The following is a 15419-nucleotide window of genomic DNA, read 5'->3' as shown; positions in this document are numbered from 1 at the left end:
TTCTCTGCCCCCTTATCTATGGGTAATATGGTCATAGAGCCAGAATTCATAAAATCCTTTGCATTCTCATTGATTTTCAGCCTTACCAATTCCAGACAAAATTTTCTGGCCCTTTATTTACAGGGATGGTCAAGGCTCATTCTGCTTGATTATGAATTTGTATGTGCTTGAACTGTTGGCTGGAGTTTTGCAGTTAAAAAAAAATAGCTGACAATATGGTGGAAAAAATAACACCAGACATTCATTTTCAATGCATGATATACCATCTCTACCTCTTTCTGAATGGCACCTCAAACTCTTCATGCCAAACTTTAAAAATCTATCTTTCCATCCTTCTCCACCAAAGAGTAATGCTTGACTGAATTCAGGCCATTTCACTATACCACCAGGGTTTAAACTCACTTTTCAGTGCTTACAAACACATTTTCTCTCCCTCCTTTTTGCAAGTTTGGAAAGGGTTGGAAGGGATCTTGAGTAATCTAGTCCACCCCTTCTGAAATATGGGGATCTCAACACTATCACTGCCCTTAGGATACACATACATTTGAGTACAGACGCCTGACTGGGAAGGAAACACAGGCTATGCCCTATCACGGAAGCACATGTGTGTACTAAGGGAAAAATAAGGAAGGGGAAGATTAAAAGTACCAACGTTATATAGAAGCCTTTAGCAAACCTTAAGATTGGATAAACAGTTTAAGAGGGAATTTACTTCCTTACTAAAACCATTCTGTCCATTTGAATCAAGGTTAAAGTGACTCAGATAGACATTTGCTGGCTATGGATCCTCTACTTTTAATAACATTTCCCTAGAAGGAACACCATATTCCATAGTCACATGGTGAAACATTACATACAGAGCACATGGCTCCCTTGTGACACAGACCTTAAATATTGTGAGTTCACAAACAAACATTTTCAAGGTTACAATCTCCCTTTTCCCTTCCCGCTCCCCCTTTCTGTACAGAAAGGGGTAGGTATGCACATACACCCCACTTTTACTCTCTAGAGAAAGATTGGGAAATGTTCAAGACTTTCATATGTGCTTAAACTTTAACCCTTAATAGAGAAAGTGATAAAAACTTATATAATCACTCCACAAAAACAACAATTACACTCTTGTTCCAACTCTGAAAACCAATAATCTTTCCTTGCCAGAAAGCAGAGCTGGGCTGAATTTCAACCCATCACCACATCAGACACATTGCCTTTCACATAGCTCTAAAATGGGGGTTAGAAGGGACCCTGAGGTCATTTAGTCTAACCCTCTAAGATACAGGATTCACAAGATTTGAATGAAAATACCAACTTTATATAGAACCCTTTAGCAGATGAGTTTTTTTCCTTAAGAGGTGATATCAGGAGCCCAACACAATTGAAGTTAAAACTAGACTCAGATAGACAATTCCTGGCTAAGGAAGCTCTACTTTTGACAAACAATTCACCTTTATAGGAATAGCTGTTCAATTTTCCTTTAGTCAATATTCCTCTAGTCACTTGGAGGAAGACTCCCTTTTAGAGCCTCTCTCAATAACAAACATTTGCACACCTCATGAAGTGAACATTTTCAAGTTTCAAAATATTTTCAAAGCATTGAGCAAGCATTTTCAAACTTACTACTCTTATTTTCCTTCATCCTGCCCCCTCTTTTTACTTTTGGAGAGGAAAAAATGGCCTTCTACAGCCTCTTTAAAACAAACCTTTACACACTACCTCCACTCTTTTAAATATTTGCCATTGTTTTTGGGTTGATCAAGCCCTTACATAAGATTATTTAAGCAAGCTTGCCTTATTATTATATTATTTTAAACTATGCATGCTTTAAAAAAGGCAGTCTGTGGGTGTCATGGCCAAATTTTACACAAACCCCTAATTTCCTAAACCTGGATTATATCTCTCATTTACTTTAAGGGGAACAATGAACTATAGCAGACACAAGGATCAGACGCACATACACTTCACAGACAACACAGACAACATGTAACATGCAAACATATATAATTTTATACCATAACATACTTTGTAGGATTCCTCACAAAACTTTTCTCATTCAGAGTTCACCAGGGTTAATTTTAAAGCGGAGATTCACTGTATGTTAAAGGAACCTCCTGGTAGCCATTTCCCCTCATCTGGGTGGTCCATAGTAAAGCGGACCCAGTGTTTTTTTTTCTTACAAAGTTTTTGCAATTGGTTCCCTTCAAGCTTGTCCGCCCCGGGGATTTCGTGCCAATTTAAGAGAACGAATTGGAGTGGACTTTCATCCTCAAAGTCCTTACCGGAGCCAAGCCTCAGTTGTGCTTTGCCTCGGTTGGGAGTCTGGGAAAGGAATTCCTTAGAGTGGGTTGCACCCATTTTACTTAAGCCTTTTTATACTGCAGTTCGGGTCCCCGACCCTGTTCCTGGACACTCTTAACTTCCCGAGTCTATGACTCACCCCCACGTCCTAGTGGTGTTCCTGCCTGCCGTTCGCGTGCACTAACTACTAGGCGGCCTGGTGCAGCTAAAACCCTATTGGAACCCTCCCACTGGTCATCAATTGCCTGAGGGTTCCACAGCAACTTCCCTGCCTCTTACACACTAGACTCATATCCTACTGAACGCTTGCCTACGCAATGTCAGGTCGGAACTGAGGAATACAGAGATACAGAGTAGTAGGAAAGGAACGGGCGCACTTGCAATCTCTGGTCATGGGTCATACCTAACAAAGGTCGCCATGGCAGGGGGGCGTCTTCACCCGAAGATTAAGAGCAGAGGAATAGGAAACAGAGCTGGGATAGCCAGATTCCCAGATTGGTAGAAAAGCGACAGTTTGCTCAGACTTCTGCTCAGTTTGGCAGAAGGGAGCTGGGACAGTCTTTCTGAGCTCTGCGTTTAACGTAAAGACTGTTGCCCTGGACCTCAGTTCTACCTTGTAACTGTGCCTGGCAGCCTTGCTGCAACTAAGGTCCAAAGAGGAGAGTAGAAAAGGATAGTCCAAGTGGAGAAATAGATTTTTAGTTGCTGTGGTTCTTAGCTCACCCAAGGTGTCCCCTTTTAATACTCACGACCGATCCTTTCAGTCGAATCCCGTTGTCTCCAGCTTCCAACTGGTTCCTGAAAAAAAAACAGCCTTGTCCCTTTAAACGTTGCTTCGTCCTGGGGGTCCCGCTTGGACTCTCAATTACTACCAAGTGCCTCGGGTCCTGAGGTTGGTTTACCCCCCTGCAAAAGAGGCAAGGGCGCGCTGGGCTCCCCTTCCTCAGTGAACCCGGAGCTCAAGGCAAAACTGGGTCCCCGAAGTGGTCGCCAAATTGTTGTAAAATTTAAGCTGGTTCCTATGAACCCAGAGAAATGGATCTTGACCCAGGGAGAGCTCAAGGATCCAGGCAAGCAGACGAATTTAAGCGTCTCCTGCCCACCAAATAACAGAGACCAAACCAGGACGTACGAAGCAAGGCACTTTTATTTTTGCTGTTGCAACAGGGTCCTTCCTCTCACACAGGAGAACAAGGAAGGAAACCCCAAACAAAGATGTCTTGCCCTTAAAAAGAAATTTGAAATTGGTTTCAGCCCACCCCCCAGAAGCATCATCCATATGTCACAGAAGGGGTGTAGCCCAAGACCCCCCTCCCTAGATTCATCATAGGTACATCATGAAAGGGGAGGTCTGGTGGCAGTAATCTGAGCAGTCTGGACCCTGCCCCCTGCCCCCCAAAACCTAATCAACAAAATTGAGAGATATTTACATTTCCCTGTTTCCCAGCCAAGTTAATCACACCCTTTTGTCTGGCAGTCAGGTATCAGGATGCCAGGGATTATCACTTTAATTCCTGAGACAATGAGAAGGTTCCCCCCACCCCACTTCTTCCTTGCAGAGGAACACCTGGTCAGAGAGAGAGTCAAAATGGTGTCAGAAAGGCCTGTCTTCCTGTGCTGCTTCAGACATGTGCCTGTACATTCATGTACATGTTTTATGAACAATTATTATATATATATAGATATGACCTCAAAATTCTTATAACACACCGATCTTGAAAGATCTTCATTGGCTCCCAGTATGTTTCCAAGCACAATTCAAAGTGTTGATGCTGACCTTTAAAGCCCTAAACAGCCTCGGTCCAGTATACCTGAAGGAGCGTCTCCACCCTCATCGTCCAGCCCAGACACTGAGGTCCAGCGCCGAGGGCCTTCTGGCAGTTCCCTCGCTGTGAGAAGTGAGGTTACAGGCTCTAGTAGCATAAGAGGAGAAAAATGTCTTTCTCTCTGCATAATCTTACATAGCTCTATCATACTTCCTTTAACCTTTCTTAATGGTCCTCAAAGGGTATTGACCTATTATGATAAACAGTATATTTTTGTTCCTATATCACTTGCTAGATAAACCCCTTCCTATATTTGAAATATGGGCATGGTCTGTCCTATTTGTGCTATGAGCCAACAAGATTGCTAATTATGTTCAAACCTGTTGATGCTAATATATGGCTTTGAGGAACTGAGTTGAGCACCATCCTTTATCTTGTACCAAGTGGCAGATGGTAGTCCCTTTCTGTCACAAATAATATGCATCAGAATGATGGATTTGAAAGCAGAGAGATTCCATATCTCATTACTTATCCTTGATTCTCAGATGCACTCTTTATTCTTTGTTCCATTTTATTAATCTGGCATTTTTGTTCTTCTACAAAAGGAAAGAAAATAAAAATAAACAAGATGGAGGGAGGGATGGAGAGAAGATACTCCATTTGGTTGCAACTAAAACAAAATGGGAGTGAAGTTCTTTGGCTAAATCTAGCTTAAAATTGTTTTTTAACGAACAAAATGTTAACTTGATACTACATGAAGGAACTGTTTTATATGCATAATGACTCATAGGTTGCTTTTGAAGGTTCAACTGGGATTCAGGCTAGATAAAAGTCTGCCCACCAATATGTCACGTATGTTTCTGAATCTATTAGTTTTAGTTAATAGTCAAATTCTTAAGAAGCACATTTAGATTCGCAGATTAAAATTTATTTGATGTAGTCATAGCACTATCTGATACCTTGCAAGAAGAGTGGGGGGAACTGAATCTGGTCAGCAGGTCAAATCCTTATCTCCACACACTTCTGTTGGACAGGTAGGTGGGACTGTGCACCTGTCAATCACCCGATGTCACAGTGCTGTCAGATGACCTGCTTTTAACCACATGGTTTGAAATCAAACCGCATCAGCAAAAATGTGTGTGCAGGGCTTCCCAAAGCCCAACAATCAGCTGATAGTTGGCACGTGGGATGTGATGCGCAAGGTGCTTTACAAGCACTGTTGATCAGTGGTTCCTGCAAAGTCCCTTTTGTGCAAGCTCTGCCTTTACACCAGATATATGACATTAGGTGTAGGGCACATGGGTGTGGCTTGGATGAAACAGCTTCATGGGCCAAATGAACTAAATCAGTCCTGCAGGGCTGGAAATGCCCCATCTCTGCCTCACAGCAGCATAAAGAACTAAGGCTCTTAATTCTTCTGTAGGCTATCATTCATTCTCATTAGTAGATGACTTGAATCTCATTTAGTTTTCTGTTGTGTGACACAAATTTTAAGCTAGGATAAATATGTGCTTAGGAAAGCAACTAGTAATACATGTTAACTAACTCACTGAAGTTAAGCTGCAGGAAATGAGGAAGGGGATAGTTTTTGCTGGGAACAGCTGTGTGAACTATGGTTTAATGGAAACATGCTTGTGCACATTGCAAGGCTTGACATGTATATATCATAGAATCATAGAATTGTAGAGTTGGAAGGGACCACGAGGATCCTCTAGTGCAGCCCATATATATGGTGCTATTTTTTAAAAAGTGAAGAAAATAAAATAAAATACTTTGTATCCCAAGATAAACCTCAAGTGTTAAGTGAAGCACAAACCATTTTTGTGTGAACCAGGTTAGTGAGTGCAATTAGAGGCATTGCTTTCCTAGTACTGTATAAGTAGTATATTATCAATGTAGGCATCCCTGTTTCCTAAATGTTTTGCGTTTAATTTCTTATAGTGTAAATATCTGGTTGAGCTAACATGAGAGAGAGTAAAAGCAGTGTGGTTTACAAAGCTTTTTCAAGAAAAGAATGGTTTGAGATGGGCTTTCTTATATTGGGGTGCATTGCATGGTCCCCCCCCCCCGATGCCATACCTAATTGTGTGTTACATTTTCTATTCAGACCTTCTTCCAAGGAGCCTATCTAGCCTCTGTGTGAGAGGTAATGCTAATGGAGTATGACTTCACCATGTGTGATAGTTACCATTGCCCTTATACAATAGTTTACTAGGTACCTAACCATCTTAGACTCCATTTGTTGGTTAGAATATGGTAGCCCATACATGCTTTGTTCCAGACAGCAAAACCTTGGGAGCTTATGAAAACAGAATGTTCAAATTCAGCTGCTTTAAGTGGCCAAATATGATATTGAGACTAGAGGTGCATTGCAAATTGCTGACATCCACAGATTACTTTTATTGTGGCTAGCCAGACGACATGATCGTGGCGCCTTTAAGACACTGAACACAGAAAGCTTCTCTTGGTATCACTGTTATTAAAACACTTTATCAAAGGTGGCCTGTTGATTTTATGTAAGAGTCCAAGGAGCAGACTTCTTGAACTTTGACTTTCTACATGCTAAACAGATTATTGCTACTTTGTTCATGGTGGATCGCTTCTGCTGCGTATGCTTTATGTAGGCAGCATTTGTTGTTTTCTGTGTTCAGAAGAATATTTTGGCTCAACAATAAGCAAATGAAGAATGAAGATGTGGCAACACTAGACATGCAAAGCATTCAAGTAAGTCTGTGGACTAAGTTTTCTTTTTTAAAACTTCCTGTTCTGGCTCAGCAGTTTGGAGAAATGGAGGTTTTTATATGTGCACATGTGGAATTAGTATTAACCATGGTATTAACCATCTGCATTAATGTAAAAATGTTTTGCTAATACCTTAAGGAGAATGCCAAGAGGTGGTCCTGTACGTATTACAAGAATATTCGAGATACTGACCTAACTGTGCCTACATTTGAGGAGTTAGAAAGTGTGTGGAATAACCAAGAGTCACCCCAACTTTTTCTTCTAAAGGACACACAGAAATTTTGGCTCTTTGTAGTTTACATTATTTTAAGAGAAGGAAGGCAAAATACTAATGGTAAGAACTGTTACATTGTTATAGTTGTATAAAATGTCACAAGCAAATGGTAAATTGTGCCTCCTTGTTCTTTTGTACTGGGTTCATTGGTATCCCGCTATCACTTCTGATTTATTTATTTATCCATCCAGAATTGGCATGTTTTTTGTCCAGTGTAGTCAGCCCTTTTTCTATCTAAATAGCTATTGTGGTGTCATTAGAATTTCTGTTGTTTGCATACTTTCTATCTGGCAGATTACTTTTCTTTTGGCCTTTTCATAATGTGTTAATAGTTTTCCTGGGATAGGTGTGATAGGTGGCCTTCAACTCTTTTTGAAGTATTATAAACAGTTTGCCAATTCCTTCCTTCATTTCCATTGATGGTGGTCTGGGTGTTGTGTGTTAAGCGAGTTTGGGAATTGTAGCATCTCAGAAATGGGAAGTGTGGAAGAAGGCGAGAAACAAGCCAGACTGCATAATTCAGGCTTCAAATAAACATTGAAGACGTGAACAGTAGTAAGTTACTGGAAGTGGTAAATAACCCCTGAAATGCCAGAATCTGATTTAGGCATAGCTTGGTTGAATGTGGACCAGAGTACAGTTAAAAAATATACATAGGAAAACCATCTAGTGATAGATGACAGTTGACAAAAATAAAAGTAAAGAAATGCCATACTGCTTCAATTTAGCCATTTCAGCATATTCCCGCATTTTCCTAATTCATTCATCTGTCTCTGTTTTTTTAAATCGTTTGCAATACTTTGCAAAGAATAATCAGGCAGCTGTTAGCATGTGACTGAACAGTTCTGAATGTTCTCCTTTTAATGTATATATCAATAGTAATAGTGGATCTAGGCTTAGATATTTTAGTATTTTTTATAATTATCATTGTTTTATTGCAGAATTAATTTGTTGCAAACCATGAATTTCTATATTTTGCTTGTGTTGTTGGGAATGAACAGACAAAGATTATTGCCATTGTGTTACAGCTATGCTGATATAAATGAAATCCATGTTCTTGCTGCCGAACACAAATCAATTAGATTAGTCCTCAGTAGGAAAGATAAAGGGCATATGAAGGAGGGAAACCTAGATTAAATGGAACATTTTTTAAAAGAAGAGACTAGGTTGATAAAAAAATCTATATAACCAGGTCTGGTTTGTATCTGATTTTGTATTCCTTTAAAATGTTTACAGATGTTTTAAGACATCATAATTTTATTTGTTTTTAAATAGAAATAGCATAGTTTAAGATGAAAAAAAACATTTAAATTTAGGCTCATATTCCCATTATTCCTTGTTTTGTTTTGTTACGGTGGTACTATATTCACCTTAAAAACAAATCAAAAACCTGCCTTTTGAGATGTAGCATCATTAATGTGAACAACAGGCAATGGCCCCTATTATTATAGGCTTTTTCACCCTTTGTTACTCCAGGGTACACCATGTTATATAAGTTACCAGAATCAACCACTGTGGGGGACCTGTTTGATTTTACTCACCCAGATTATATTAACAGAGTATCTGAGCTCTACGCTAAGCTTAGTTTCCAAATGAAGGATATTTATGACTTTGCCTGCCAATCAAAGATGGATATTTGTTCTCCATCTCATGCCAAAGCCTTAATCTACTCTGTAGCTACTAGCTCATGCTTCTGGAAAGGTTGGGCATGTAGGTTTGCTGTAGACTTAATAATTGGTCTATTTACATGTGGCTAGATTAAGTGTGTTGTTCCTTATTTGGGGATTCCCCCTTAGCTTCAGAACTAAGTAGTTTGCTGTGCTTGAAAAAATTGCATCAGAGTTGCAAATTTATAAAAATTAGGGGGAAATGCTTGTTTGAGTGAGAGCAGGGAAGTACAGAAGCCCACAGTGTGTTTTCAAACTATGATTATGAGACTGGGTTCTATCTGCAGCCTGGATATGGTCTGAAAGCATATGAGACCACCACATTGTTGAAGCTAAGTAGGTGTGAGTTCTGATCAGTGTTAGGATGTGTAGAGCAGTGTTTTTCAACCACTGTTCCGCGGCACACAAGGTGCCGCGAGATGTTGCCTGGTGTGCCGTAGAGCACTTGGAAATCACACGTGAACTGCTTGGTAGAATAAAAATGTAGTTAAAATATTTGTCATGTAAATATGCAGATTGTCCACAGACTGTTGCATGGCTTAGAATTAGCTGGACTATGCAGTTGCTAGTAACTCCTTGCCTTCACCCAAAACTCTGCATTTGCTGTAGAATTTTGGGGAAAGTGCTGCTTCTCTGACTCCAAAATGCAGCAGTAAAGCTGTAGAATTTCACCTCCCTTATATTTGGAGACCAGGGACTTCTTTCAGCTAACTGGTGATACATGTTCCTCATGCACAGATTCTGTAGGAAAGACACATTCAGTTTGAATGCTAGAGGAATACCATGGGATGAGTCTGCAGAAAAGCAAATTCCACAGAATTTCTATAGCATTTAAAGGACATTAGTTGTATATCACCTAATATCACCTAGGAAAATTAATTGTGTGCTTAACATCTTGGCTAGATTAGAGCTGTTGTTTTGATGGCTATAGGAAGCATTTAAGTTCACTTTTGTTTTGAATTACAAAATAGGAAACTTTATTTCAATGAATGATCTATGTTTCTTTTCTCTTACTGAGTCACTAATACTTTTTAAATGAGTCAAACCTAGCTTAAGTTGCAAGAGTAGCTATGCTTCTAGTTTTTGCTTGTAAATATATGTAGATTTTCCCTTTCTGGTAAACCTAAGCAATATTTTATGTTCAATCTCTTTAAATTTTTATTTTTAAAATACATGCAGCCCTTTGACTGCCCTCTGTGACATTTGACATCCCCCCTGCAGCCTTCTGAAAGTTGGTTAAGTGAGGCTTTGGGAAGGAGCACTGAGGGCCCTGACTTGGCCATAGAGTTCTCCTCCCTTTTTCCAGAGCCTAGTTAGTGATTTTCCTGCTTTGGGAAGGAAGTGGGAGGGCTCAAGGACCCTGCCAGAGCCCCACCCCTCCTTCTTAAAGCCCTATGCCTCACTTAGCTGGGTTTGGGAAGGCAGCATGAGAGTTGGAATGGGGACGTCAAATTTTGGCCTCCCTTTCCTCCCTCATGCAACAATACTCTGTGCAGCTCATGCGTTCTATGTTGAAGTACTCTTGCGGCCTACTTGGTATGAAAAGTTGGGTCGCCCTGGTACAGAGGAACAAATTTCCTGCATCCGTTCAGCAATGCTTGATCTGTTTGTGTTATTATACAGTATGTGTATGTGTGCACGCACATGTGATTTAAAAATGAATTTTAGGACAATCACTCAAGAACGCGGGGATTAATAGCTTTAGGATTCAAAACTAAAGATCAGTTCAGGAAAAAGCGGGAGTCTTAATAGGTAATTATAATCTTTAGAAAGTGGGACCCAGGTGGCGCTGTGGGTTAAACCACAGAGTCTAGGGCTTGCTGATCAGAAGGTTGGCGGTTCGAATCCCTGCAACGGGGTGAGTTCCTGTTGCTTGGTCCCAGCTCCTGCCCACCTAGCAGTTCGAAAGCACATCAAAGTGCAAGTAGATAAATAGGGACCGCTCCGGCGGGAAGGTAAACGGCGTTTCCGTGCATTGCTCTGGTTCGCCAGAAGCAGCTTTGTCGTGCTGGCCACATGACCCGGAAGCTGTCTGCGGACAAACGCTGGCTCCCTCGGCCTATAGAGCGAGATGAGCGCCACAACCCCAGAGTCGGACACGACTGGACCTGATGGTCAGGGGCCCCTTTACCTTTACCTTTAATCTTTAGAAAACCTAAAGCTGTGTTTATTTTTAAGAAGACTTTACCATTTATAGAAGACTTTAGAATATCAGTCTACCTGAGAGAAGTTATCTGAATAGATATACAGTGGACGCTCGGGTTGCGAATGTGATCCGTGCGGAAGGCATGTTTGCAACCCACAGCGTTCGCAACCTGCAGCGGTGCGTCTGCGCACGCGCGAGTTGAGATTCAGCACTTCTGCGCATGTGCAAAGTGCAATTTAGCTTTGGCGCTCTGCACAAGTGCCAAAACCCGGAAGTAACCCATTCCGGTACTTCCAGGTTCGGCGCAGTTCGCAACCCGAAAACACGCAACCTGAAGTGTCTGTAATCCGAGGTATGACTGTATTTGAGGATTTTATTTTGAGCTGTATTTTCCACATAGTAAACATTTCTGTATTTTTTTTTATAAAGCGTAATATATTCATGTTTTGTTCCCAGATAAGCTACAACTGTTTCATGTGCTTTTACAAACTTGGTGAATGCAAAAACTTGCAAGTGAAAAGTTAAGGTATAGGGATTTTATTATTGTGCATAACAGATACTATTTAGAATTTGAATGCAACACTAGAAAACACCGTCGTTCCCAACCTCACAATGTGTGCAGTGTGTAAACTAGTGCAGCTCAAACTTTGCACTGTTGGGAAGTTTAGGTCCTCTTTTTGTTGAGGCTCAGTAATGGCAGCTGTTATCAAAAGCACAGTTCTGTTTATCAAACCCCGTAGGAGGGGTACTTCAGGTCCACTGTAATCACTGCAGGGCTGTAAATGTTGGGGCAAACAGCCAAGTTCTTCATGTCCCTCTGTGTAATTCAGTCGGAATTGTAAAAAGCACAAGTTCTGTACTTAAGTTTGGTTATTTTTGTAGGGAATGTGTAATTAGTAGAAATAATGAGTGGTGAAGGGAGGAGGTTGCTATTCTTGTGAAAACAAAGGATTTGGGTAATGAAACCTATTAACATGCCTAAAAGTTGATACATAGATTTTGATAGTCTTTTTACAGGTTGGTACAGAGTAACTGCTGTAGTTTAGCAGTGTTTCAAGTAATCCATCATCAGGCAACACAATAGCCTGTGCAGGACTGCCCAATGCATTTTGCTGCTGGAGGTACAGCAGTAGCACATAGCAGGTGCCTTTCTTCCAGCAATCAAAGTGCATAGTATGCGTCTGATTACAAGTAGTGGGGAATCACAGGTGGGGAGAGTGCTATTGTGCTCACCTCCAGCTTGTGGGTTCAACACAGGGATCTGGTGAGAACAGGATGCTGGACTAGATGAACCTTTGGTCTGAACCAGCCGGGCTTTTCTCAAATGTTTATGTTACCCAAGATCAGCCAAGTTCTTATGGCACTTGAGGGAGAAGATTCCACAAGCACTTGACGGAGAAGATTCCACAAGCCATGTGAGGTGGTGGCCTCTTTTCTGCCTAATAATAGGGCTTATCTAAGTAGCTTTATACTAAATTTGCAACTAGAAATATTGGCAATGAAGTTTCAAAAGCGTAATGATTCTCCTGTGTTATAAGAAAAATCTGCTCCTTTTCCCTTATGGGGTATCCAAGAGCCCATATAGAGTCCTTAAGTTGGTTCTCTACCGGTAGGAGAAAATGTAACAGAGGCCAACCAGAGAATATTGAGAAGCAAAGCAGCTATTAAGCCTGATCTTCATTAAACTCTTGCAACAGGGTGTTCACTCACCACACACAGGAGGAAGGACAGGGCCGTCTTAAACGCCCCTGCCGCTGTGGTGCGCCGGATCTCTCCGGCGCCCTCCCGCCCCGTTTCCCAGCGCGGTGGGCGGGTGGGCGCAGCGGCCGGCGGGCGGGCAGGCACAGCACGATCTCTCTGGCGCCCTCCCGCCCCGTTTCCCAGCGCGGTGGGCGGGTGGGCGCAGCTGCGCGGCGGATCGGCCGGCCAGCGGGCGGGCGCAGCTCGCGGCGCCTTTCTGGCGGGCCGGCGCCATGGTGCCCTGCCACACTGGGGGTCTACCTAGAGCCGGGCCTGAGGAAGGATGAACCCAGAACAATGGTGTGTAAGCCCTTATATAGACTTTTGAAATTGCCCACCCTGTAGCTCAAGACCACCCCCAAAAACATCATACATCACAGAAGGAGGTGGTCTACAACAGAAATCCTGTCTGCCAGGATACCTGACAATGGCCAGTGATTGCTTTACTTGGGCAGCCTTGCAATTCTTTTGTGATAGTAAATACTTTAATTCCTGAATCCAGGTCACAGGCTCACCCTATTCATACACAAAGATGCCCTAAAGACAGGTAAGCAAAAGACAATGGAGAGGCTTTCCCATTTCCTTCCTCCTTGCAGATAAACATTTGAGGTCAATTTGGGAGAGTCAAAATGGTTTCAGGGTTGCTGTCCTGTACAATTTCAGACACATGGTTTATATACTTACGTATGTGTTGGCCTTGTAAATTTATGAATATTTAATTTATATATTTGAGACCTTAAAGTCTTATAACATCTATGTGGTGCTTTCACCCAACAACTCCTGAACAGCTAACTGTAAATCATTTGCTGCCTTTTCCTAAAGAAGTCTAAAGTAAGAGAGAAACTGTCGACTTCAAGCAATATGTGGTCACTGACAAAATTTTGGACAGGAAACTGTCAGCTTTCAGCAAACTACCAGAACTACTGTTTGTGAAGCTTAAGAATTTGCTACTAAGATCTGTTCTGTCTCCAGTATTTTCCTCATTTCATTTCTGTGCTGAAGGGCACTGGTGGAGGAAGAGGGGTGCGGGGGGAGCGCACCGCCCCGGCAGTGGCTGCTCCCCGCCTGTGCTGGGTGCCATGCCCTCGGGGCGTGTGCCACGCCCTTGCGGGCAGCGTGCCACACCCCGGGATGTGTGCCACGCCCCTGCGGGCAGCGCATCACACCCCCGGGACGTGTGCCATGCCCCCGGGATGCGTGCCAGCCATGCCCTCACCTGCTCTCCACCCCCCACCACTGCTGAAGGATCAAAACTTTAAAGGTCTTTGATGACTAAAAAGGCACTAACAAGTAATTTCCTGCTAATGCTTCCTTTATGGAAGTACTGAGTACTTTTTATTTTATGTTTTTTGCTGAAATAATAGACAGATCAAATCAATTGGATGGGGAAATATCCTTAAGGCTGGAATGTGTAATTTGGATATTTTTCTGCCACACATTTCATTAATGTTTTATTGAATGCTGAAGTTTTTCAATTGCAATTTGCTATTTGATAGTATGCAGAGATCCAATGCATTTTCAGTGAGAGTTTGTATTTTGTAAGCCCTTTAATGAGCTGCCGTGCTGCTTTATTATTCTATTACAGTTTTTAAATGAGAATGTTCTCCAGAGAGTTGCTGTTCTAGCTGATCCTCTGAATGCTGAGTGTGGTTTTATAATTCAGCCACGTGAATGTGTGTGAATGTTAAGGTACCCGATTATTGCTTTGTCAGCTGTAAACTATTCTTGCCATCTCAGCTATGGGGCACTGTTGGCTGAGGCATTTCCTTACTGATGAGGGCTAAAGGATCGATGATGCACAGCATTTTATAATTAGTAAAGTTACTTTACACTAAGCCCTCACAAGATGTTTGCTTGTATCTGTTTGTTTCAGATGAAAAAATATAAAGCGATTCATTTTAGCAAATCTGATGATGTGGTTCTGTAAAATACTGCTGCTGAGGAAGCTAGTGACTTTAAAATAGAGATCCAGACAGCTGTGATTAGTTTTGTTATGTACTGAGCTGAATCCTAGAACAATAGGATTCAGAATCAGCGGGAGCTACCCAATCCAACTCCAGGTGGAAGTGAATCCGCAACCTGATTGGCCTGCTGGAGCAGCCAATCAGGCGGCTGGCAGAAGTGAATCTGCTACCTGATTGGCCTGTAGGAGCAGCCAATCAGGCTGCAGGCAGAAGTCAATCCACAATATAATTGGCCCACAGGTGTAGCCCTGAAGTAGCCAATCACGCAAGGCCCATTGTGTAAATAATGTATATAAGCAGATGGTTTTGGGAAAAGAGCCATTCGTCTTCTCTTCTTCTCCTTGATGAATATGAGCTGAATAAAGAGCATGAAATTCACTCTCGACTCCGAGTATATTTCACTGGCGACGAGGTTGGGATGGCGGGGCCGGTCGTGCCTCTTGCGTTGACCTCTCGGCGGCTTCGGTTGCCAGGGCTTCCTCCAGGGCAATCTGGAACGTGAGGTCTTTTTTGGCGTAGAGGCGTCGTTGCAACATCTCGTCCCTCAGGCCACCGACGAGGCGGTCACGAAGCATGTTCTCCAACTCTGAGAAGTTGCATAACCGGGCGGCTTGGCGGAGGGAGGTCACAAACCCAGTTATGGTTTCCCCCGGGGCTTGCCGCTTTGCGTAGAAGGCATTTCGGCAAGCTACCACCGAGGGCTGTGGTGAAAAGTGCTCCTTCAGCCGTTCCATTATTGTTTTGTAAGAGACGGTAGCGACATCTCTAGGTGCAAGGAGAGCCCGGGCGATTTCAAACGTCTCCTCTCCACAGACGCTGAAGAAT

The 15419-nt window shown here is 42.3% G+C and overlaps 1 protein-coding gene across 8 annotated transcripts in view; it reads left to right on the top strand.

Moving 5' to 3' along the window:
* Positions 1-15419, top strand: part of ARHGAP12 (Rho GTPase activating protein 12) — a 92084-nt gene that overhangs the window by 36123 nt on the left and 40542 nt on the right. Inside the window, exon 1 of one of the 8 annotated variants that reach the window (XM_035128861.2) lies at positions 4021-6785. The exons of the other annotated variants lie outside the window; for them this stretch is intronic. Coding sequence (XP_034984752.1) covers positions 6621-6785 — 165 coding nt within the window. The 5' untranslated portion in view covers positions 4021-6620. Of the gene's footprint in view, positions 1-4020; positions 6786-15419 lie in introns of those variants that run through there. 8 annotated transcript variants of the gene reach the window in all.

The sequence above is a fragment of the Zootoca vivipara genome, chromosome 12 (genome assembly GCF_963506605.1).
Source record: "Zootoca vivipara chromosome 12, rZooViv1.1, whole genome shotgun sequence".
NCBI classification, from domain to species: Eukaryota; Metazoa; Chordata; class Lepidosauria; order Squamata; family Lacertidae; genus Zootoca; species Zootoca vivipara.
Note: the sequence above shows the minus strand (reverse complement) of the source record. Positions and strands in the feature narration are given on the sequence as shown.